This window comes from Leptonychotes weddellii, chromosome 13 (assembly GCF_054177405.1).
Source record: "Leptonychotes weddellii isolate Sample4059 chromosome 13, ASM5417740v2, whole genome shotgun sequence".
Lineage (NCBI taxonomy): Eukaryota > Metazoa > Chordata > Mammalia > Carnivora > Phocidae > Leptonychotes > Leptonychotes weddellii.
In genome coordinates this window covers 70,539,507-70,565,315 of record NC_138381.1, presented here as the reverse complement: position 1 = coordinate 70,565,315, position 25,809 = coordinate 70,539,507, and the positions used below count along the sequence as shown (strand labels likewise).

Below are 25,809 nucleotides of genomic sequence, written 5' to 3'. Positions count from 1 at the left end.
GCATAAACAGGTTTCTAGATATGTTAAATGGTGCCAAATGAGAATATCCAAATGAGAAGAAACTTCTGGAAGTACTGGTGGTTTATAAGGAGCTTCCTTCTTTCCTCATCCATACTCAGTGTGACTACTGGATTCATCACTGCCTGGGTTGCTTTTCACCTACGCTACACCTCCTTTTATTCCCCATAGTTATCTCATCCTACTACTCCAGACAGTTTGGTTTGACACTACTTAGAACTCTTTTATATGTAAAATATCAAAAATAGACTACTACCTTTATAGTCCAAAGACCTCTTTATACATGCACCTGAGACCAAAATCAAACCTATGAAAATGCTTGCTGTAAAGGGGTGAATTTTATGAAAGTTCTATCATCTGCTTTTAATGCATGTTTTATATAAAATAACTTTAATGTTTGTAAACGATACCAAATGATCTGAAAGAGGAAAAATAAAATGATAAACAATACTATTGCTGAATTACGATCATTTGATTTTGAAAAGTGGATCAGTTTCATTTATGATATAAAAAACAGCATATAAACTTCCATGAGAACCTACGACAAAATTTACAGAACAGGCTTTAAATGACTGATTTGTGTACTCATTCATTCCATCGTTTACGTTATCTCATTTAATCCTCAAAACGACCTGTATAAAGAGGATGTCACTATTATTACCTTTATTATTATTCCTACTCAGAGTTTAGAAAGCAAAACACAGGATATAATGAGTGGGCCATTTTGACTATGTACCCTAGGAGCATAGTTAGAGTAGGGGTAATAATAAAGCCCTAAATTTCTGTCATTTATTTCCAAAGGAACAGTCTACTGCGCGGTAGACTCAGCCCTGTTAGTAATACTTGTAATAGTGTATATGTGCATTTCCTTCTTGAAAAAGTCACACATACAAAAAGTTCTAATTCCTGAAGTTACGAGTTACAATTCTTAATGCTTATATTGTGGGTCAGAACAAGTGGCCCCTGCTCATCCGCCTCACCCTATCTGGGCTCACCCCACCCTTAGCTCCAACTTGACACCTCGGTAACTTCAGCTGTTTCTGAAACTGACTTGTTCAAAGGAATTACCGCATTTGCCCTTAAAGAAATCAGATATACAAGGTTCCAGCATCCCAACTAAAGGCTTCTTCATGATGTACTCAGAAGAATTAAAAGAGCTTTGAAATTTGGAAGGCTTAGTTTACAGAAAATCAAAGCACAAATACAGAATTCTTTGTTCTACAGCATCTCCAGAACATACCTGTATTGTACTTCAAACACTGAGCCATATTCTAATGTACCAGTTAAATATGCTTCAATGGAAGAATCCTCTGGTTTGAAATGTACTTTACAAATATTTTATGGAATTTTCAGGTATTTTTAGCACTATGTGTTTCTAAGGTTTGGGGGTAAAGAGGTGGCCTTGCCAGTATTAAAGTAATGTCCTTTAGTAACTTACCTTTTTGAACCCACAAAACATGTTTAAAATGACTAAGGAATAATGCAAGACAGCATGTATTCAATTAAATATGTGATTATAATCAGTGTTCCCAGCCAGTTTGTAAGTTTTTAAAAGACTGGGTAAACAGAGGGCTATGGAGATAAAAGTAAAAGCACATAGTCCCAATTTTTCTATTTTCACATAGTGGGTGTTTAAGGGATACCACAATGTCTTGCTCTTTATGTAAGGAACTCTAGTTGAGGGTGACGTTTCTTTTCAATAATGAAATTAAGGCACAGTAATATTACTTATTCAAGGACACAACAAATCATCAGCAAAAGACAGCTGTATTTCAGAGATGTGAACCATACCCTGATATAAAGCTTAAATTCTAGACTTTAAAATTCTAAATAAGAAACAAAAGATGGGAGGTGGCATGCTACACTGAAATTGACACAATGCTTTTAAGACCACTGAGATGAAGTTTAAAATTCTCCAGTTAATATTCCAATTTTCTCTTTCAGTGAAACTTACCTTCTACATTGTCCTTTGTTTTTCTTTAAATCTCAGCTAACACAGAAAAACTTTAACCAATTGTCTTCAATCATACATACTAAGGTATTTCTTTCTTTTCTTACATTCTCACTACCAGGTAACACTCTGTAAATTATACTGGTCAATTTCAGTAGTACATATTAATACTTCACATGCGGGCCACCAGTGTTCCTTCTAGGCTCTTCTATGTACAACCAATTTAGAGGGCCCCCCCCCTTCTTTCTATGAGGTATGTTAAAATCTCAAAATGCGTTTAGGCTGCTTCTACTAATAAGAGTTGCAATTCACAGTGTACCAATGGAGGACAACATCCAACAGAGTAATGCAGGCTTTTTACTAGGCAACACTTGAACTGAAGTAATTAACCATCATAAAGAGCCCAACTGCTCAAACTTGAGACTTGAGCAAACCCCTCAATAATAAATAATACTGAGGAAAAACTCACATAAAACCGATTATTATAAGAATCAAAGATTTGTAACCAATTTATAAAATATAATATTTTAAACAATCATCTTAAAAAAAAAGATTTAATTTATTTGAGAGACAGAGAGAGAGAGAGAAAGTGTGCACAGGGGGGTGGGGGGTAGGCAGAGGGAGAAGAAGCAGACTCCTCACTGAGCAGGGCACCCAACCTGGGGTCTCAATCCCAGGACCCCAGGATCATGACCTGAGCCAAAGGCAGATGCTTAACTGACGAAGCCACCCAAGCGCACCTAAACAATCATCTCTTAAGAATGGGGTAAAGGGAATCTTTTTTTTTTTTTAGTGACATAACTCAACATTTTGTTTTATGTTAGATGACTTTTAAGACGCCCTAGGGCAAACTAAATAGATTTATAACAAAAAAGTGTATTTCATTCAGTTCAACAAAACCTGCAATATTCTTTGTACTAGAAATTATAACAGATGTCTAGTAGAATAAAAGGAAAAAAAATGATGCACACTGGACACCAAAACAAGTATGACTCTGTTCTAAGGAGTCAGTGATGGAATGATACAGGAATAGCAAAAAAAATGAAGGAGATTAAATTCTCATCTTACAAATTCAAGAACAAAAATTTTTAAAAACAAAACAAAAAAAAATAAATAAGAACAGAAGTAAAAACAAACTCTTGATAAATGCAGAGGTAAAATGGCAGGGAAAAAACAGCTAGAAAAGTTGCCTCAGGGGAGCAGCTCAAAGAAGAGAGATCAAAGTTAACTTGATGCCAGGGGAGACAGAAAGGTTGGGGGGAAAAAAAAAAAACATGCACAAAGAGAAAAGGAGTTTAGCCAATGGTAGGAATTGTGAAGGGCAACTGTGGCTGGACAAAAAGGCTTCTACTGGGGAGCAGGGATGCCAGATAAAGTATGGGTAACATCCAAAACATAGCTGTCACCACATGGTGTTCTTATGTGGGAGAGTACCTCACCAAGAGTAATCTGACAAAAGTCTGTACAGGAACTGAAATTTAAATAAAAATTTAAAATATGTATTTAAAGAAAAAAAAAGAAAAGAAAGGAAAAGAAAAAAGTCTATACAGGTCAGAGTGATTAGAAGCAGGAGAAACCTGAAGTCAAAGACCCAGACAGGCAGAAGACTAACAACAGACCCAACAGGAGGACAAGAAGGAGTCTCTGGGTGCATCTTAGCACCCAGAGCTTTCCAAACTCTTTAGCCATAAATATGAAGCTATAATGCTTCAATCGTACACAACTATTAATAAAACTCTAAATGAAATATATATTATCACACTCGACTGATGGGTTCTCAGATACACATTTAATACTTTCTAAGAACCACACTTAATAATATTTTTATTTTTATAATATTCTTGAACACTCCAAATATACCAAAGAGGTAAGCCAAATGACTATAAAGTACATTAGATACTCTCCATTTTTCCCCTTTAATTCCTTTATATAAAAGGTCAGCAACAGAATACAATGCAAATAAGTATCATGTTTCAAAACTCATACCAGAATGGAGATGATTTCAATCAGACCTCAAAACATGAAGTAAAACAAAGTTGTTTAAAAACAGAGAAATAGCTCATATTAATATTTTAGGGGTAGAATATATAATATGCCATTTCTTATAGAACTTGTGGCCATTATATAAAAAGGCTTATAGCAGAAATACTTAATTCATTTAATGCAAATCACATATATAAAAAATATTTGAATAGCAATCTTCCTCTCATACAAGAAACTACGAGAAACATAAAAAATTGTATTTATCCTTAGCTTTTTTCTAAATAATTACTACCACCTCCTCCATCACTAGTGGCAACCAACCACCATTAAAACGACAGCCACAGGGCACCTGGGTGGCTTAGTTGGTTAAGTGTCAGACTCTTGATTTCGGCTCAGGTCATGATCTCAGGGTCGTGGAATCAAGCCCCGCGTCAGGCTCCGCACTCAGTGAACAGTCAGCTTGTCCCCCTCTCTCTGCTCATTCCCCCACTCTCACTCGCTCTCTAATAAATAAAACCTAAAAAAAACAAAAATAAAAACAGCCACACGCTAGGTTCTGTGCCAGCCACTTTATTATCTTACTCAGTCTTAAACAATCTTAAAAACAATTTCCATTCTACCAAAAAAAAAAAAAAAAGGCAAACCTATGCTCAGTTGTTTTAAGGAGAGTGAAATCTGCTTATGTAATGTTAACATTTTTAATTACGTTTCATTAAAATGATGAAGAGAAGATGTGAGGAAGAAAATTACATAAAATCAAACAAAAGCAACAATTTCATTGGGTTAGCCTGGTGATGGGTATTGAGGAGGGCACGTTCTGCATGGAGCACTGGGTGTTATGCACAAACAATGAATCATGGAACACTACATCTAAATCTAATGATGTAATGTATGGGGATTAACATAACAATAAAAAATTTTTAAAAAAAAGCAACAATTTCAAACAGTATCCTTAACCTTCTTTTAAGAAATGAACATTCTTGTCTAAAGGTGAAAGAGAAATGTCCTGAAATCTAACTCTAATCTGTAATGCTTTCCCACTGCTGCCAACATCCTACACAGAATGCCATAGTCACAACATTTTACTGAGAGGAGCACTCATCACACCTTTCAAAGAAAGGACCCAGTTGGCCCTTTCTTTATGTGGTAACCTCCTGGACCTTCCTTTCTCTTACTGTCCTGTCCCATTTCTCATCCTGCGTTTTTCCCTAAAGGAAATTAAACAAGGATTATTTAGGAACATTTCTGTAAAGTTTTAAAAGTGACTTGGGACAAGGCTTTATATAAATGTCAGCTTAGAAAAGAAATAATAAAGACCGTTCATGCCTTTACATTTTTAAAAAGATGTTTAGTGCGTATAAATTTGGGGGAAGAGACTAGAAACATTAATATTTTTAAAACAGTACATAACACAAAAGCCATTAATTAATAAAATTAATAAATCAAATATTGGAATCACCCAGAAAATAGGTGTCATTTCACTAATTAATTAAAAATTTTAAATCAAAGTCTCCTACAAGGTAATTCAGGCCCAGATGCTAAGCCATCCAATTTTTAATAGAAAAACAATGCAAATCTAAGTGAAGCACAAATAACAGCAGGGTAACAAAGGATTGTGAAATTTTTTGCCCTAAAATATTCATTAGGTTCCATTTCAGGTAGTAACAAAGTAGCTCCTTCCAAACCAACACATCTCTCTCTGCAAGAAATAATAACCAAACTGGTAAAGAAAATAATTAAAATCTGCTAAAAATAAAGTTACTAAATGAAGGCAAGAACTTAGAGAGGGGAGAAGAGTCTACACTTGAAAAGAAGTAATGGCACTGTGTGAGCTTTCCTTTTAAAAAAAAAAAAAAAGTTTTCAACAAGAGTGCAGATTGAACCACATGGAGTGACTGAAACTCATACAAATTCCACCTCCAATCCTACTGGCTTTGAAGAACCAGAGGACTGAGTTCAGAGACCAAGCAGCTAGAAAATGAGAAAGGAATGAAGAAGACAGTCAAGATAAAATTCTGACCACATCTCTGGTAGACCCCCTGAATTGTGTGCAGCTAAGACTGAAACAGTGGTTTCTCAACCAGGGGCAACTTGGCCTCCCAAGGGACATCCGGCAACATCTGGAGACATTCTGGGTTGTCACTACTGAAGGAGGAAAGCACTACTGGCACTGTGCAGGTAGAGGCCAGGGATGTTGTTAGGCATCCTCCCATGCAGAGGACAGTATCCACAACAACCATCTGGCCCATAATGTCAACAATGCTGAGGTTGAGAAACCTTACATTAAAAGAAGAAAAAAAGATTTCAACTGCTACCCACCACAGGTGAGACAGGAGGTCTTAGACTTTAGAAAAAGTGTAAAATATATGTGCCTGGAAGGTCATTTCCACTCGTAACTTCTCATAACGTATCTATAGCATGTGGGAAATTTCTACGGCAAGTTAAAAACAGACATGTCTAAGGGAGATGAATGCTCCTGCTTTTATTATAATACTATTTTTAAAAAATTTACACATCTGTATGTTTCTGTTTTTATTTATAAAATGACTTTGTAGGCTGCCCATGAAGGAGATGGGAGGACATTTCTTAATTTTAAGTTGGAAAGTTGAGCCACACTAAGTGTAAATTAGTAAGTGGAGTCTGAGTTCAGATAAAGTTTATTGTTTTAAAACAAATCAGAACAAAAAACTAAACTAAATCAACATTCTTCAGAGAAATAAAACAGAATCCAGAGTCCTTATATTACTTACAGTGCCCAAAATATCATTCAAAATTATTCAACAGATGAAGACATAGCAAAATCTAACCCATACTGAAGACAAAACATAACCAATGGATATTATCCAGATATTGTATTTAGCACCCAAGATTTTTTTTTTAAAGATTTTATTTATTTATTTGAAAGAGAGAGAGAGGGACAGGGAGAGAGAGCACAGAGGGAGAGGGAGGAGCAGACTCTCTGCTGAGCAGGGAGCCCAATTCACGGCTCGATCTCAGGAGCCTGAGATCATGACCTGAGCTGAAGGCAGCCGCTTAACCGACTGAGCCACCCAGGCACCCCAGTACCCAAGATTTTACAGTAATTATTTTAATTATGCTTACAGACATAAAGGAAAATGCGCTCATAGTGAATTAACAAAATGGGAAATCTCAGCTGGTAAGTGGAAGCAAGAAAAGAGATCCAGTGGAAACTGCAGAACTGAAAATTACCGTATCGAAAATAAAATATACATTCGCCAATTATTTTTATTCTTAGTGCTTCTTTCAAAATCTGTCTTGTGCCCATGCTACAATGATTTTCACTAAATCTTGACTATAATTATATTAAAGACAAAATGGAGGTGAAAAGCATGAGATCTTCTAGATAATCTGATATTAGAAAACCAATGGTTATTATACCTTTTAGAAAAATCTAGGTACCAGAGATATATGGTAGACTACAACAAGAAATTATAATTATCAGGATTCTCATATTTTTGAGCCACCTGGAGAACTAATTTACACTTAGTGTGGCTCAACTTTCCAACTTAAAATTAAGAAATGTCCCCCCATCTCCTTCATGGGCAGCCTACAAAGTCATTTTATAAATAAAAACAGAAACATACAGATGTGTAAATTTTTTAAAAATAGTATTATAATAAAAGCAGGAGCATTCATCTCCCTTAGACATGTCTGTTTTTAACTTGCCATAGAAATTTCCCACATGCTATAGATACGTTATGAGAAGTTACGAGTGGAAATGACCTTCCAGGCACATATATTTTACACTTTTTCTAAACTCTAAGACACTTCATCAAGGTAACTTAAATTAAGCTATTTTATGAAGCAGGAGATACATAAGCATTCAATTTAGAATGTAGCTTATGCTGCTCCCCCTGCTTGTGCTTTCTCTCTCTCTCTTTTTCTCTCTCTCTGACAAATAAATCTTTAAAAAAAATAAAAAAATAAAATGCAGCTTATTTCCAGAATAATCACTTTCATTAATCTACAAGATTTAGCTATTTGACATACATAATATACTTCTATAGTGCTTAGATTCACTGAAGTTTATATGAAGAGAGAAACTTACTATAAATAACTTCCTAAACGAGGCCAGAGGTAGGAACAAATTGAACATACTTCCTTCATGCTGCCAAAAGGTTAATCATTTGAACCTCCATCCATTCATGTCCTGACCCTTCAGTTGACTTTTTATTCTAACAAAGGAAGTGGCATTTAGCTAGGACATCTTAAACAAAGGTAAAATAGGTGGTCAGGTATGTTATAAAACTAAAAACAGCTCAAATTAACTCCCCCTTGGTGGCGCCTGGGTGGCTCAGCCGTTAAGCATCTGCCTTCGGCTCAGGTCATGATCCCAGGGTCCTGGGATCCAGCCCCGCATTGGGCTCCCTGCTCCGCGGGAAGCCTGCTTCTCCCTCTCCCACTCCCCCTGCTTGTGTTCTCTCTCTCACTGTGTCTCTCTCTGTCAAATAAATAAAAACAAAATCTTTAAAAATAAATAAAAAAAATTAACTCCCCCTTGGTACCTAAAATTTCCTCTCCCCTCTTCCTAATCTGATCATGAACAGCATTGCTGAAGTTAACAACCACCCAGCACCCCGTCCAAATAGGTCCTTAAAATGTTCAGATACAGTGAAAGAGCAATATCAAATCCCTTGGATTGGTAAATAGAGGAGTCACTTTCTGCTTAAACCAAACACATCCAAAATAATATGCTCCTGGTGGTAGAGAAAGGAAGAAGGAAAAACACACACACACATACATATATACATACACACACATACATGCACATACACATACATACACACAGGGAAAGAAAGAAGGAAAGACAGATATGTAGACAGATAGGCAGGCAGGCAAACTGACTAATTTGGGGCATGCCTAGGTTCTACAGTTTTCCTAAAATCAGAGAATCTGAAAACTGAAAGGCCTTTTGGAAAAAACATTGCTAAAACTGAGTCCCACACGGTCAAATAGTTAATGGAAGATCATCCATATTTCTGGATAGATGGTCTAGTGAACAAGGAGAGCTTTGTTTCCAGCTTAGTTTCAATCCACTAGCAGGAATGAAAAAGGGAATTACAACAACAATATTCATCCAACCTCTCTAGTACATTAAAGAACAAAGTATATATTTTCCTGTAAGGTGTTTAAAATCCTTCTTGAAAGTAGGCAATATATACTGAAACATAGTTTATTTTAAACTATGAAAATCAATTATTAATGTTGAGGATTTAAGTTTTGATTGTATTCTCCTTTAGAGCACTAATAGAATTAAAAAATTTAAAATGGTGATAATTCTGTTTTGGTTGTTAAGGAAAAAGGAAAGAAAGAAAAAGTAAAAGAGCTAACTGGACAGCACAGAGTTAGCTACCATCACCTCTGGTTGAACTGGTCTTTCAATTTAACATCCTTCTCTGCATAATGTTTGTGAACAAAACAGAGTGCGTGGTACATGAAAGACACTTTTTAAAACCACAGAGAGTATCACTGAGTTTTATCATAGGCTCTTGTTAAATGCTTCTCTCCTCCCTTCCTAGATGCAGCAGTTTCTCCCTTCACAGCTAGCTGTAGCCAATATAGCAAGAACCCTCCATTCAGTATCTTCATTTCAACCCCCATTTATAACTCAAACCGCTGAAACCGCAAATTCACTGCACTGAAAGCACTCAAGGTACAGTCACCCTGCCTACATAACTGCCAAAGCTATCCATCCTTTTAGTATATATTTTACAGGGCCTACATGGCAGACACAGCAAATCATGAAGCTTTAAAAATCCATGGTTTTGGTGACACCAACCCTCCTGGCCCTCATTTCTCATTTACCTTTCTTAGTCTCCTTATGTATTCCTTTCTCTACCCACCCGCAAATGCCAACGCTCCTCAAGACTCTAACCGCATCCCTCTTCTCACTTTGCACACAATTCTCAAATATACTCAAGTGACAAAATACACAGTATCTTCTGCTGTATCTTATCAGATAAACCACCAGAAAATGACTACGTTTTATAGATCAAAAAAAAACAAAAAAGGCTGTGAAACTGTGATGCGTGCTTAGATAAGTCCAAATTGTTCCATTAATATTCTTTTATGGATTTCCCATCAGCCAGCCCTCATTACCAGATATGTGGCAAAAGGCACCACCTGTAAAAAGTAAATTTATGATAAAAACTGAAAAAAATGATCACCAATGGTATTTTTCTGGACACTAAGAAGAGATTCCCTTTAACCTTTCACATTGAAAGCACCTATTTACATGTCTGCTTACACTCTAGATGAGGGATTCCTTTCCCTGCCTTTTCATCTGTGCACCTCTAGATGGAAACACAGATAACTGGGCCATCGTAAGAAAAGTACAGGAAAGAAGAGGACGGGAAGATGCCTGAGAAGTAAAAAGGGAGGCAGGGAAGGTAGTGGTGAGGAAACAGAGGGCAGGGAAGCTTTAAAGTGCTTTAAATATTCTCCTACATCAAAGTACTTCATCTTGTTATATAAAATCCATTTTTTTGCTATTAAAACCAAAAGGTAAGGGCAATTCTTGAATATATAGGTGAGGTATTGTGAAAACATAAAAAAGAAATTAAAAAAGTAATCTCTGGCTTTAAAGTAGAAAAAATACCCAAACGAAACAACACAAAAGCAGTCAAAATTATACACTTCCAATTGTGTGTGAGCTGCCACACATGCGTACCTGCTAGCAGCACATACAAAAGTAATTAGAATATTTAAAAGTATATAAGGCTATTTGTAGTATCATCCAAGAGCAGGTAGGTTTGCCCATGAGGAAAAAACAGCTGATCAATTCAGAAAATGCACCAGCAAGTATCTATTTGTGTTAATTCAATTCCTGTACACCTGATAACAGGAAAAAATCAAAGGTCCAAACTGTTACTGGGAGCTATCAATTATTTTACTAAAATTAGCATTCAAAAAATAAAGTGTATAAACTTCAAATTCTGAAGTAATCAAATATGGGCTAACACTAAGACTAAATAGAATCTCCATGAATAAGTTCTAAATTATTTTAAAGGAATACAACTTCTCACTGTTTGTTTGTTTTTTAAGATTTTTATTTATTTGAGAGAGAGAGTACACAAGCGGGGGGGACGAGGGGCAGAGGGAAAGGGAGAAGCAGACTCCCCACTGAGCAGGGAGCCCAACTCAGGCCTCGAACCCAGGACCCTGAGATCAGGACTGAGCCGAAGGCTGATGCTTAACCAACTGAGCCACCCAGGTGCCCTTTCACTGGTTTGTTTTTAAGCATATCCTGGAAGGAAAAGTTTTTTCAAGTTCAACATACTTTAGAAACCCAGAAACTTTGTTTGTTTGATGTTAGTTGTCACAACTCTTTAAGAGAAAGCCAAAGTTTTCTTTCCTACTTATTATATTCCTAAGGATTTGAGTAACAAAAGATGTGTCACCATAAAGAAAAAGACAATATTGGGGTGTCTGGCTCAGTTGTTAAGCGTCTGCCTTTGGCTCAGGTCATGATCCCAGGGTCCTCAGATTGAGCCCCACATCGGGCTCCCTGATCAGCACGGGAGCCTGCCTCTCCTTCTCCCACTCCCCCTGCTTGTGTGCTCACACACACGCTCTCTTCTCTTCTGTCAAATAAATAAAATCTTTAAAAAAAAAAAGAAAGAAAGAAAAAGACAACATGAATAAATTCCTTTTATCTTCTTGGACCTGCCTGTTCAAATTTATATATATTTTTCTAAAATAAAATGTATTTTTCTAAAATAAATTGTTTGTAAAATTATCCTGACCATCATATCGTATCAAACATTAAGAACTCTTTTAGAGTCCACTAACAAATGATTTAGTTTTGCTATCAATACAGAGAGAAATTATAGCTCAGGAAATCATATGCTGTTAATCCAATAGTGAAACCTATTCATCAATATATTAATTTGTCAACACTATTAGAATTATTTTAGCTACATAAAATATACTGTGTTAAAACATTTTTATTCTATTGAACAAAAGTATCGATGTGCTAGACCTACTTAATTTTACACTTAGAATACTATTCTTTATAATTTTTTTTAATGTAAAGATTTTTATTTATTTATTTGACAGAGAGAGAGACAGCGAGAGGGAACACAAGCAGGGGGAGTGGGAGAGGGAGACGCAGGCCCCCTGCTGAGCAGGGAGCCCGATGCGGGGCTCGATCCCAGGACTCTGGGATCATGACCTGAGCCGAAGGCAGCCGCTCAACCAACTGAGCCACCCAGGCGCCCCAGAATACTATTCTTTGAAGTATATTTCTCTTATTTGTATCTAATGGCATCAAATAAGAGCATACCGAAAAATGCAAATTTGTACATAAAAGTTGTTTAGCACTTTTGCTTTTTCTCAATTAAAGTATAAGCTAGCCACATAAATTACCTCATTTAATCTTCACAATAACCCTTTAAGGTAGTAATTACTATCATCAACTCAGTTAAACAAAGTTCAGCTCAGAAAAACTAAACAACTTGTCCAAAAGCTTATATAACTTCTAAAGAGAGGCATGGGATGTTATCCCTAATCTTCTAAATCTAAATGTCCTCCTCTACAGCATCACTCTGTCCATCCAAAATGACTTGACCACTAAAATCCTGTTTCAGCATCCAACAAGAGGCTCTATTTTCCATTCAGAGAATAAAAGTGGAAAAAAAACACTGTGCCTAAACAAAGTTTTATTACAGCAAATGCCAACTTTTTAAAAAGATTTTATTTATTCATTTGAGAGAGAGAGAGCAGCCATGGGGGCAGGGCGGTGGAGACAGTGAGCAGGGAGCCTGAAGCGCCAATGCAGGGCTCCATCCCATCCCAGGACCAGGAGATCATCACCTGAGCCGAAGACAGACACTTAACCATCTGAGCTACCCAGGCGCCCCAGCAAATGCCAACTTTTAATAAGTTTTTTTTTAAAGATTTTATTTATTTATCTGACAGACAGCGAGAGAGGGAACACAAGCAGGAGGAGTGGGAGAGGGAGAAGCAGGCCTCCCGCTGAGCAGGGAGCCCGATGCAGGGCTTGATCCCATGACCCTGGGATCATGACCCGAGCCGAAGGCAGATGCTCAACGACTGAGCCACCCAGGCGCCCCAAATGCCAACTTTTAAAATCGAATGTTTGGTTTAAAAATTTGTCAATTGTTAACAATACCTCCTAAAATAGTTTTTTCAAGATCATTAACATTTCTGCACTACAATAAAATGAAGTGCTACATTCAACCATGAGGATAAAATCTAAAAATAATGAAATAATTCAATTACATTGCTCAGAAATCAATAGGCTCCTAGTTACACATCAAATATCTAAATATACTACAAGTATTATTTACATCTGGTCTGCTAAAGTTAGGAAGACTTCTGGGATGTAAATCCCAGTGCAAAGATAAATAGAGGTTATATAAAATAGATTTGGTAACTACATTTGACTTCAAACATTAGTTTTTACCATTAAAATACTAACCACTACTCTTTCAATCCCTATTTTATTTCCACATTTCCCCTTCATCCCCACATTACTGTGAAATCATCATACAAGTACCTATACCTAGTCTTCAAAAGTTTTAGGACTGGCTCTGTTAGTTCACCATCAGCGACCAGCTGTAAGCACACACACAGAGCATGGAGAGGCGCACAGGAATGAATGGTAAAGACTACTGTGCCAAAGCAACTCCGTATGTAACCATTCACTTACCAACATAAAAGCCCAAACCTGAAACACCAGTTCAGCCCACCCGAACCCCAAACGAGTTAACAGAAAATCTACATCTTCTGTAAATTTAAGGAAACACTAAGATTAATTATGTCCATGGAACAAATGCATTACTTAGACCAAATCAACATAAATAAAGGAAAAAAATTCCTGTCCATCAAAGCATCTGTCAACAAAACCACACTTTTACACACCCATACACACCAGTACTCTTTAAAAAGTTTTATTATCCTTTTCAGGCAAACTTTGTTATACATAACACCTACTTCCTATTTAAACACATTTTTGGGGGGAAACACCTGGGTGGCTCAGTCGGTTAAGTTTCTGCCTCCGGCTCTGGGATCAAGTCCTGCATCAGGCTCCTTGCTCAGCAGGAGCCTGCTTCTCCCTTTGCCTGCTTCTCTCTCTACCTGCCGCTCCCCCTGCTTCTGCTCGCTCTCTATATATCTGACAAATAAATAAATAAAATCTTTAAAAAAAAAACAACAAACTTTTTTTTATAAATCCTAAAGGACTTGAAACGTACTAAAAAAAGGGAAAATATTTTAAAGAAGTTCATGGTGATTTGGCAAAAAAAAAAAAAAAAAAATTGTTTAAATGCCAGTCCCTAACTTACCTGATTTGAAAAAGGAAATCCCGATTTTCATAAATTAGGCTTGGTTAATGAGATTCCACAACCATTTCACCAAAGCTTTAAGACATACAAGTTGGGAGAGAAGGCTGCTACTGCTAATTAAATCCCCAGTAGGCACAAGAAAGTTAAGAAAGTAAAGGTTCCAAAAGAGGCAGGAGCTGCCAGCCAAAATTGTGGCAAACTACCTAACAAACTACCTAAAACGATCTAACCTTATGGCTACCATGTAAGGGATCAAGAGCTCTTATCTGCAGCCAGGAGCTGGAATCCTTAGCTTGGGGCAAGTTCACACACAGTAAAACAGAATTGAGATTGTGTGCACTCCTCTTCAGAAATGAAATAATCACCCATCAACTTATGACTCCAATTAAGTCTATGCTGTGTTCAGAGGTAAGTAGAGTAAATATTTGGCTTTGAAGGCTCTGGTTTTTGATCCTGGTTTGATTGATCTAAAATTCCATGCTTGTTTAGTATAAAGGACTGCCTTTAAAGCCAAGCATACAATAAATGATGTTTAAAAGTTTAGGATTATTTAGAAAAGTAATTCACAGTCCTGGTTTAAGAATTCTCAAAGAAGTATTCACTGACTTTTAAGGGGCATCAATCAATTCTATAAAAATTATCACCATTTGAATTCAGTTGACTGTTTTTAATGTTATGTCACATAACACTTTAAGGAAGAAAGATAAAAGGGACAATGAAAATAACAAAATAGAATATTTTAATTCCAAATAGTGTGGTAAGAAGGGACTTAGACATGGGTTATTGATAATCTTTCTAGTCCAATTTCCAATATTCCACAAAAATTTAATCATAGAATATTGAATAAAATGTGATCCAGCAATCTATTTTAAGACATCTAAATTACTAAGATTATTAAAAGATAAATAAATAAGCTGCTTCCCCCACCCACCTCTTCCCAAAATACAGTTGTGGTCAAGCAAAAGGAACGAAAACTAAAAGCATAAGACTCACCTTTTGTTGACTGGTTTTTCATCCTTTTCATAGGGTCGGACAAACCACTTCCCAATCCTAACAAAGTTCTTATCCATTAGGCACCTACAATAATTACACCAAGAATTATATTTATAGTTTCAATAACAAAGTCACTGAATCAAATAATCGCAGATGAGATATGCTATTGAAAATAAAAACATCACTAATTAAACTGTCAAAATGTTTTCTTACCACTTTAAATTTTTATGTTATAAAATGCTGAAAGAACTTTCTGACTTCAGGTGTAAATTTTTATTACGCATTATTCTTGCACATGGAAAAAATTATGCACATTTGGCGGATATAGTCCTGAATTGTCTTAAACTTCTGAATTACTTCAAATCCAAACACATTTTTGCATTATTTCAATTCTTGAGTCATCAAGAATGTTGGGGATACGGTCAGCATTCCTTAAGAGTATCTCAGAGGTATCTTCCTAGCCACTGATGCTCATTTCACAAGTTGTAATGCTGGCTTTCTGGCTTGGCATGTGATATGCAATGCTTTCGCAGAGACCTCAGAAAGAGAAGTACTGCAGAGCCTCTTCTGCTTAGGTATTTTCTTTTATAGGTGTGGTGAAGCACATGGCTACGACTTTGCAGGAAACAAGGAACTGCAGCCATTTCTTCAATGGCGATTATCGGCTTCCCCTGTATCTAAGTTGTGCCTCGCTTCTGTTTCCATGCTGTATTATGTACATTGTGTTTCAATGTCAAATTATAGGGTAATCTTTCCGAAGACATGTTAAATGGCAATTGAACTCAACTCATATAATACCAAAAATGCACACAATTCAATTGAAGTGACAACAATACAGACAGCTATGACCAAGTTCACTCGTGTGCAGGCAGACGACAGCTATATCCTAACTGCCATCTGGCCAATTCCAGATGCCATCATTTGTAAGGAGTATCCCTGATTTTAAAAACATAAAAATGTGGGAGAAAATGTACATTTTGAAATTGATGAAATAAAGTAATCCCTAACATTATTGAATGAAATGACACATATTTTGTAAGAAAAGCTGTCAGAAAGTTGGATGTAATTCTTCTATCCACCAGTAAAAGAGCTATATAGCAATTCTTTATTCAATATTCAGGCAATTCTGCACCTGGCTTTTGCCTCTGTAATTTCCATACCATCAAGAAGGATGGGGACAATTCAAGCCTTCACCCAACTCATTACAGGTTAGATGGGTTAGTAAATGGCAATGGTTTCTGCTGGCCACAATGTAACTCCCTGTGGGCAGAGCCAATTTGGAGCACCGCTGCATCAAAAAATCACTGGCTTCAACTGCTTTTATTTTGAAAATGAATTTCTACAACAATCTTCCTTGTTCACAATGTAGAAAATCATTTTTAAAGCAACCCAATCTGTTTTCCAGAGATTATAAATTAACTTGCTTTTAGGGTTAAAGACGTGACTCCATTAAAGTTAGAATAGGAAATGTGGAATACCCAATAAGGTGGAAGTATTCTCAAGAAGCAAAACTGAAAAAGTATCTCCACAGTCATACCCTAGCTCCGAGACTTAACTGTATTCATCAGGCAGGCAGGCAGGCAGGCAGGCAGGATGGATGGATGTAAAGACATTTCCACTGAAAGACTCCAGTGTATGGTAACAGATTCCTTCCTCCAATAATACTACCAATAACTACCAACAGAATCACTACTATCACCACCTACCACATTTGATTACCAGGTGCAGTATAGCATTTAATTATTGTAAAATCTATTATGAGATAGATGCTACATGCCAAATTTTATACATGAAGAAGCTAAGGCACAGTGAGAATGTCACCTACAGAAGGTCACACAACGAACTGACAACAGAGTAGGGAGTAAGCCCAGGTATATATCTGATCACAAGGCTAGAACATTTAACTATTACCATATACTGACTCTCATGCTGTCACATTTCTACAATTCTTTCCTCATTTTCAAAGTCCAGATACAGCCTGGAATCGATGAGCCTATTTAATGTTTCTTTATTCTCTAAGAGCTGTTATGAAGTTGAAGGTGTTCTTAAAAATCGATAATGCTTAGCATGAAAGTAATGGGGCATGTAACAGGTACAAAATCACATCAAACACTAAACGTGGTCTTCTACTGCCACACATCCTCACTTAATAAATACCATTTTAAATAAAGTATTCATAGTCTCATATATGTCTTGAAGGTCAGAATTCAAAAGAATCATTTATTCAATAACAGAAAAAACAACATGAATTTACAGTTTACGGACAGAAAAAACAAGGCTTTAGGTAGTATAATATAAAAGAAAAACAGATAAAATATCTCTGACTAAAGAAGTCAAAGTGTAAAGCTTGTTTCAAAACTCTTGCCCTTCTATGAAGTAAAGGCCACAAATTCTATTTGTTGATTTCATTCCAGTACAAACAAGGGGTTGAAGATAAAGGAGCAGCACATAGCCAAGACCACTCAAGTACAAAGGCAAAAGGCAAAAAGCTAATGAAAATCCTAAGAGTCTGACTCTCTGCACTAACAAATCTCCTGGAGTTCCCACTACAGATCCTACTTCTTTGTCAGGCAATGTCAAAAAAAGGTTATTATCACTAATACACAAAACAGCCATGGAAACTACTGACCCTTGAACCTGAAACTATCTGGTTCCAAATGATAGTCATAAATGACTTAGTGATTTTCAACTGCTAATCAGTTTCTATGTGATCAGTGATTTCCTACACAATGAAAGAGAAACATGCGAACACAAAATTGCTATGGGTGAAGTACAGCTGACTCTTCAACATTCCAAGGGTTATAGGGGCTCCAACCCCCATGCAGTTGAAAATCTGCGTATAACTTTTTGAATCCCCAAAAAAATTAAGTACTAATACCCTATTGCTGACCAGAAGCCTTACCAATAGCATAAAGAGATTAATACAGATTTTGTGTTTTGTGTATTATATACCGTATTCTTATAATAAAGCAAGCTAGAGAAACGAAAATATTAAGAAAATCATAAGGAAGAGGAAATACATTTATAGTACTGTACTATATTTACCCCTCCCCCCCAAAAAAATACAGGTGTAGGTGGACCTGTAGAGTTCAAACCATGTTGTTCAAGGGTCAACTGCAGTATTTTTACTCAGTTTTATAAGTACTGGATTTGCAACTGATTTATCTCTGCATGAGGAACCAGTCTCAAATGTCATGTTCAGCAGTGATAGAGCAGAGAGTTAGCAAAGTTACCAAGTACCTCAGAGAAGGTTGGGACAAAATTAGTGAAGTCACTGAGCACTGTGGCCCTGACCCCCAACCCAACAGAGAATTAGTTTCTCAGTTAAATGTAAAGATGGGTAAGTATGAGGATGAAGTTTCTTTTCCCTCAAGAAACAGGAGAATTCAGCAACTATCACTATCAATTTTTACACTCTTCAATCTCCCTAGTTTCAACTATACCTGATGCAAAATACAAACTTCACTCAATTTCTCTTTCTCTCTCACATACACACAAACACAGAGAGAAAGAGAGACAGAGAGAGAGAGAGAGAGAGAGAGACATGGATGCTCCAAGACTAATACAGAAAGTATTTCCATCTGATGTTTTGTACTTTAGGTTATGGGAGGAAATAAGAGAGGAGGGGTGTGTCTTTGCTGAAGAAGACACTTCTACCACCTGACTGACACCTGGGACTATGTTGGCTCAAGAGCAGACTTATACTGAAGGACTAAGCCCTTGGTTCTCAATCATTTTGCGGTCATGATTCTACAGTATAAGTAAATCTAATGGAAGTTATTATAGACTCCTCTCTCTCAAATAAATAAAATCTTAATAATAATAATAATTTTTTTAAAAATGGGGCACTTTGGTGGCTGAATCGGTTAAGTGGCTGCCTTCGGCTTGGGTCATGATTCCAGGGTCCTGGAATGGAACCATGCATCCAGCTCCCAGCTCAGTGGGAAGCCTGCTTCTCCCTCTCCCTCTGCCTGCCCCTCCCCGTTTGGGGGCATGCGCGCGCACTCTCTAATAAATACATAAAATTTTTAAAAGTTAGTATAGACTCTTGCTCCTGAAAAATTCATGGAAGAGCAAAACACTGCATATAATTCCCCAGGGTTGGTGAACGCTGTGAAGCAGATCCTAGAGTGAGAACTTCCATATAAAACACTACCACTGATCACTACAAACCCTGCTTTGGCCTGAAATCCCTCTCATCCCACTCTATCCTGTCCTCCTCTAATTTAATTCTATTCATCTTTCTTGTCCCAGATCAGCCAGCACAGCACTCTAACATCGACAAATCAGCACTTTTATCAACAAGTTGTAATGATTCATTTCTATGGCTCTTTTTTCCCCATGAAACTATGAGAAATCTGGGGGCAGACATAGTACCTTTCTTATTTACTGGCAATATTCAACAAACATTTAAATGCCTGTTATGTAATATGCTTTACTGCTCTATACTAGTAGGTGCTCAATAAATATCTGAGAAATGAATGCTATACACTAAGGAGTGTTTTCCTATTCACAACATAACAGTGTTATTCTTCGTGTTTGTGACCATTAATCATGGGCAGCCTCATACTATTATTTGAATTTTCTTGTGTGTATATGTTCCCGGCTAGTGAATAATGTTGGGAGGAAAAATAAAATCTACATATTTCACTTTTTTTATAGCCCATCAGCTCTCACTCCACACTAAAATTATAGTAGATACTCAACATGAAGGGAATCACATAGATGCTTAAAAAAAAAAAAAAAAGACAGGAAGACTAGCACAACTGTCCATATACTTTAATTATACTTGAAGAACAGAATTAAATCTTTTTGAGAGATAATTCTAAAGTATAAAAACTAAAGAACGTCAGAAATATAATTTCTCCTTTTTATAATCTATAAACTTTTATTATTTTTAAGGGACAAAATTTATAGTTAACTTGACAAATATAACCTATCAGACACTCCATCTACCAAAAATTGCTTCAAATCAACATCATAAATAGCACCAAGAATGTCAGTTAACCCTAGTTGTTCACTCAGTAACCCCAGTCATTACTGAGATTTCCAAAATTACTTTACTATTAAGGTATGACATAATTTAGTAGTGTAGTATAATAGTATCTTGCAAGGTCACAATGTGATTCCAGATTTATAAAATGTTCTTTAAGCAATAATTCTAGGAAAGTATTTCCCTTTAGAAAATAATGCCCAGCCCCCTACTATCTCCCAAAAATCACTATTTCAAGAAGAAAACAGCTGCTGAAAAATAAAAATGAAATCGGGTTGTGTGTTTGTATGTGCACACACGCACGCACATTTCTGGGTCATGCCATATGACTCTAAATAATTAATTACAAGACCTTGACTCCAAAGTTGGCAAACCCCAATCAGTAATCCCAAATCCATGGCAGACCTGGTGTAAAATTACAAGTGCCGCAACCACAGCCTAGCTCAGCAAACTATTTCCCAGGTGGGACCACTGGGACGTTTAGAAGGGAGCGCTCTAGGTCCTTCTGTGCACCTCAAATTATGCAGGTGTGACAGTTTTCAAAGATTAAAAAGTCCAAGGACAGTGTTTCTCTACCACACCCTGAATCAAAGTACACTTCAGTAGTGTTATCTGGTTATGGAGCTGCTCAGATAGACTAAATTTCATATAATTTCATAACAGAAATTCCTCACCAGCATCAAAGCCTCTACCTTACCACTCCAATCTATATCAAATACACATGCATAAAAGTATCCTTCCTAAAAACTAATCTCCTTCCTAGAAATTGCTCCCAATTCCCAACCAAATAAAAGAAAGCCCTGTAATTTAAAAGCTGAAGAAATCTTTTTCAACTGATCCCTTCTATCTTCATTACTTTGGGTTCCTACTGTGCCCTAGTGGATGCTGTCACCTCTGGCCAAGCAAACCCTATCATTTCCATCCTTTCCAAAATCTCTGTAAGGTTAGGCATTTTTGTAGGCCTAGCCTCACCTGAAAACATCCATTCTAATGCTATTCCAAAGAACCTCTCCTCTAATTTCAAACTTTTAGTTTGAATCAATCCCACTGTGCAGCCACAAAATTTTTTTTTAAAGTCTTAATTCTTTCTCTGTCCTAAAAATATTAAATAGATAAATTAATTGGTCTTAGGGTGAACATGTTTCTTTCTAGATATTTACAAGTAGATATATGCTTTTATTCACCTGTGTCTGTAATGTTTATAGTGATTCTTCCTTTAAAAGAATATGCCCCTTAGATCTAAAATCTCATTTTCCTACTTCCTTTAGAGAACTGCACACTACCACAACTCAATAAAATGGGAATTTATTGATTACTCATTTCCTGCTGTTATCACATTATACCCAAGGATTCCCAATGTTGCAAAATTCAATCACCATTTCTTCAACTAGGCCTGTTCCTACCACCATGTTCTACTGAATATATTTATTATTTTGAAATTCTTGAGCCAGCACCTCCAAGAACAGTGCTCATTTGCCCTCTGATGATCACCTCTATTAAACCACAACACCACAGGACATTGAAAGCGAGTAATATACAAATATAATGTTACTGCTATCATAATTATAATTCCAATATTCTCCATGTTATTTTTACTGTACTTTTCCAAATGAGTATCTTCCCTCCAAACACCAACTCCTGGCAAACCAAGAAGCTCTGGCCAAAGGCAATTTTACAGCTGTGTTATAAACTACCATGGGGTGACTATGCTGGCAATCCATTAGGAAAGCAGCACCAGTGGACTACTCTGAAGGGCCATTATGTTTTACAAATGTCCAATACTCACAGATTAAAGTCTCCCTAAATAAGTATGGACAGGATAGAGCATAACAGCTTCAAAACACCCATGTAATCTTCTATTGTGTGCAAAGCAGTGATTTGCACTTTAGAGGAAAAAAAAACCAAAACAAACCTTTCCATCAAAATCAGCTTATGTGTTTTATTCTAAAAACTTAAGACAATTAAAATTAAGGGGCGCCTGGGTGGCTCAGTCAGTTAAGCGTCTGCCTTCGGCTCAGGTCATGATCCCAGGGTCCTGGGATGGAGCCCCGCATCGGGCTCCCTGCTCAGCGGGGAGCCTGCTTCTCCCTCTCCCTCTGCCTCTCCCCCTGCTTGTGTTCCTGCTCTTGCTATCTCTCTGTCAAATAAATAAATAAAATCCTTAAAAAAAAAAGACAAAATTAAAATATACTAACCACATTTAATTTGACAGCATTATGCCAGACACTTTTAAGCATTTCTACAAAGCTATATGAAAGCAAGATCTTCCTAAGTCCCATGTGTGATGCAAATTACTGAGGCAGCACTAAAACTCTGGGTGATATGAACTGCACACATTTCCTGGCTTTTTTTACAGCTCTCCAACCCAATGATTTATTTCATTGAGATAAGAATTAGGTGAGAAGGATACAGTATACTATGAAAATTAAACCAATTATTATAAAATGGGAGTAATAGCCACTAAACCTGCAATATTAAAAATGCCAAATGAAGAAACTAGTGGAAGAGATCGCAGGTTTTAGTTTTCCATAATCTCTTCACAGCCTAGGTGTGAAGCAGCCTAAACTTGAGACATGAAGTATAACCTTTAAGAAGTTCATTGTCAATACATAACAAAATCCCACTAAATTGCAAAGACTGATGAAAACAATCTGAACTAGAACATTATCAGAAAACGATAAGAAAATCAGCAGAGAGTCTATATAAATAAAAACAAAATTAATGGTATTTTATCATTCCAAGTATTCTGCCAAAAAGGGAAATAGGAAAATAATAAGCACACTTACTTGTCTCAGAAGAGGAAAAAATATGCATGACTGCATCATCTAAACCTGTAAAACTTAAAAGACCCAAACACTCTCAGATACTCAAATTCTGACTAAAAAAGTGAAGAATATACCAAAAGAAGCCAATAAGGCTCAAAGTTTTTTGTTTTAGAAACATATCTGTATTCTAGTAATATAACCAACACCAGTTTGGAGGATAGAGTATGAAAAGGGAGAAGACCTCAATCAAGAGGTATGATAGATTGTATATTGTTCCCAAATATGCTCTATCCCTCCCTGTCCCATTAACATCAAGTGTGGCCATGTGACTTGGGTACATCCTACAGATAGACAATACTTTCTCATCCATTTAACTTTAAGCTTGGTGGCAAATATCTCAGCCAATGAAATGTGAGCAGAAATGACATACACCACTCCTAAACAGAGGCTTCAATGAGCTACTATGCATTTTGCCATTACTCTTTGCTCTCTATCCGGAGCCCAGCAAGTCTTTGAAAGGGCTGCTCCATCAGCATGATTCCTGCCTGGAGGCAAGAGGATATGAGGAGTGCTACCACTAAATGACTCACAGTGGGCAAGCAGTACGAGCAAGAAAAAACTTCAATTGTTGTAAGATAGTAAGATCTTTCAGGTCTTCTGTTACTGCAGCATAACTGAGCCTAACCTGACTGTAGAAGAGGCCACTGCAAAACTTCATCAAACACTTACGACATCTTAAAGTAGGCCAGTGGCAGTCAAAATGAAGAGAATGGGACTGACCAGAGGGATATCTGGGGGGTGGATGGGTGGGGGTTGTCCAACATTATAAGAACTATAAACCAAAGAAACACAAAACTCAGGGTACCAAGCTATTAAACAGACCATCACAAGGAAGTAGGATTAGATGAATTATATATGAACCCCAAAGAATAGGATTAAGATTTTTTTTTTTTAATGTATTCATTCGAGACACAGAGATAGAGAGAGAGAGAGAATATGAGCAGGGGGAGAAGCAGAGGGAAGGGGAGAAGCAGACCCCCCGCTGAGCAGGGAGCCCAATGTGGGGCTCGATCCCAGGACCCTGGGACCATGACCCGAGCCGAAGGAAGATGCCCAACCATCTGAGCCACCCAGGCGCCCCTAGGATTAAGATTTTTTAAAACAATTACAGGAAACAGATTTCTGCTCAGCATAAGAGACTTTCAAACAATGAACTTTCTAACATCTAACTAAAGGAATGTTCTAACATCTCTCTGAAAATGAAAAGAACTCCTTTACAAAGCTGTGCTCACACAACCAGACGTTTTCAAGGAAAGGATGGATGACCATATACAAAGGATATTATAGAACGGGACTGCAGAATTATCTGGGTAAACAGGCTAATTGACTTAATGTTGTGTCCAATTCTGAAAATAGTATTACTGATAATTCTATTCGCTATATTAACAGCAGTTAGCCATTTATGAGCTCTTATAATGAGAAAGGTACTGTGCTGAGCAAAACAATCCTTCACCATTTTATAGGTAAAGAACAAGGGCTCTGCAAGCTTAAGTCACTTGCCCAAGTCATATATTAAAATTCAGCTGGCAGAGTAGAGTTGTAAAATATCTTCCATCTCTGAAAGCAATGAAGAAATGGACTTGTAGCAATGTGTGCCCCGTAAAGATATGTAATATTACAGCCAGATATATTAGCTTCTAACTGACACCTTGAAGGAAAATGCTCTTGGGTAAGCACCAGTGAGGTTTTTGGTTTTCTTAATGAACAGATGACACTGGCTAGACATATACCTGTGCAGTGTATGCAAATACTGGAGAGCTATAGGAGGCATACGTAAATGAAAGATAAAATGTTTAAAGTTAAGTGTCTGCCTTAGCATTTAAAATATTCTACACACATCAATATAGTATTACCTCAGCACCAATCAATAGCAATAAAAATGAAATTATCTTATTCTGTGTGAAATTTACAATGTTATCTTAATTTCTATAGCGAAATTATTTTTAATAAACCACTGCAGTAACTCATCATTCTGTATACACTAGCAACTGCTGCCTTGTGGGGAAAAAAAAATCAATTTATATGACTCCTACTTAGCTGTGAGAGCCTCTCAAGGTGGTTAATGGAATTCCCTTTTAATTAAGCAAATCCGTATGCTTAAAAATACAAAAAGCAGAAATAATAAATCACTAGTATAAGCTTTGTTAATATGCAAACTAGGAAAACAATAGTTTGGGAAGCACAAACACCGTGCAGGTGATACATTCCTTGATGATCTGCTACAATAACCTCAATTCTGGCTTTCATGCTAGAACCTCAAAACACCCTCAATGGGAAAACCAGTCGATCTTTCTGAATAGAAATGGAAAGGTGTGACAGAAAATTGCCACGTCAGAAATAAGATAGTAAACTGTATTTCAATAAATTTAGGTTGGTTTACAGCAAATGGTCTAAGCTAGGGGCAAACAAAAGGGCAAGCATATGTTAGCCAACCCAGTTTCTGGTGACAATGAATAAAGAGAGCTATAAATAACCACTGAAAATTATTCCTCGCCTCATGAGCAGGATAATTTTCAATCATACAACACAGCTACTTAAAGTTTGGTGAAAAGAGAATATTATTTTGAAAGACAAAGGAATTATTACAATTTTTCAAAAAAAATCTCAACTTGTCCATTCTAACTATAGTAAGGGAGCAAAATAGCTTGATTATTATTTTCTAAAAGAAATACGATTTCAAAATAAAGTCTTATAAGAGGATTCAAATCAAAGTATGCA

General features: G+C 36.7%; 1 protein-coding gene across 3 annotated transcripts in view; it reads right to left on the bottom strand.

The window, feature by feature from the left end:
* Positions 1-25,809, bottom strand: part of MED13L (mediator complex subunit 13L) — a 302,766-nt gene that overhangs the window by 123,638 nt on the left and 153,319 nt on the right. For all 3 annotated transcript variants that reach the window (XM_081802120.1, XM_081802121.1, XM_081802122.1), the window contains exon 4: positions 15,274-15,357. In XM_081802120.1, the coding sequence (XP_081658246.1) occupies positions 15,274-15,357 (84 nt within the window). The remainder of the gene's footprint in view (positions 1-15,273; positions 15,358-25,809) is intronic.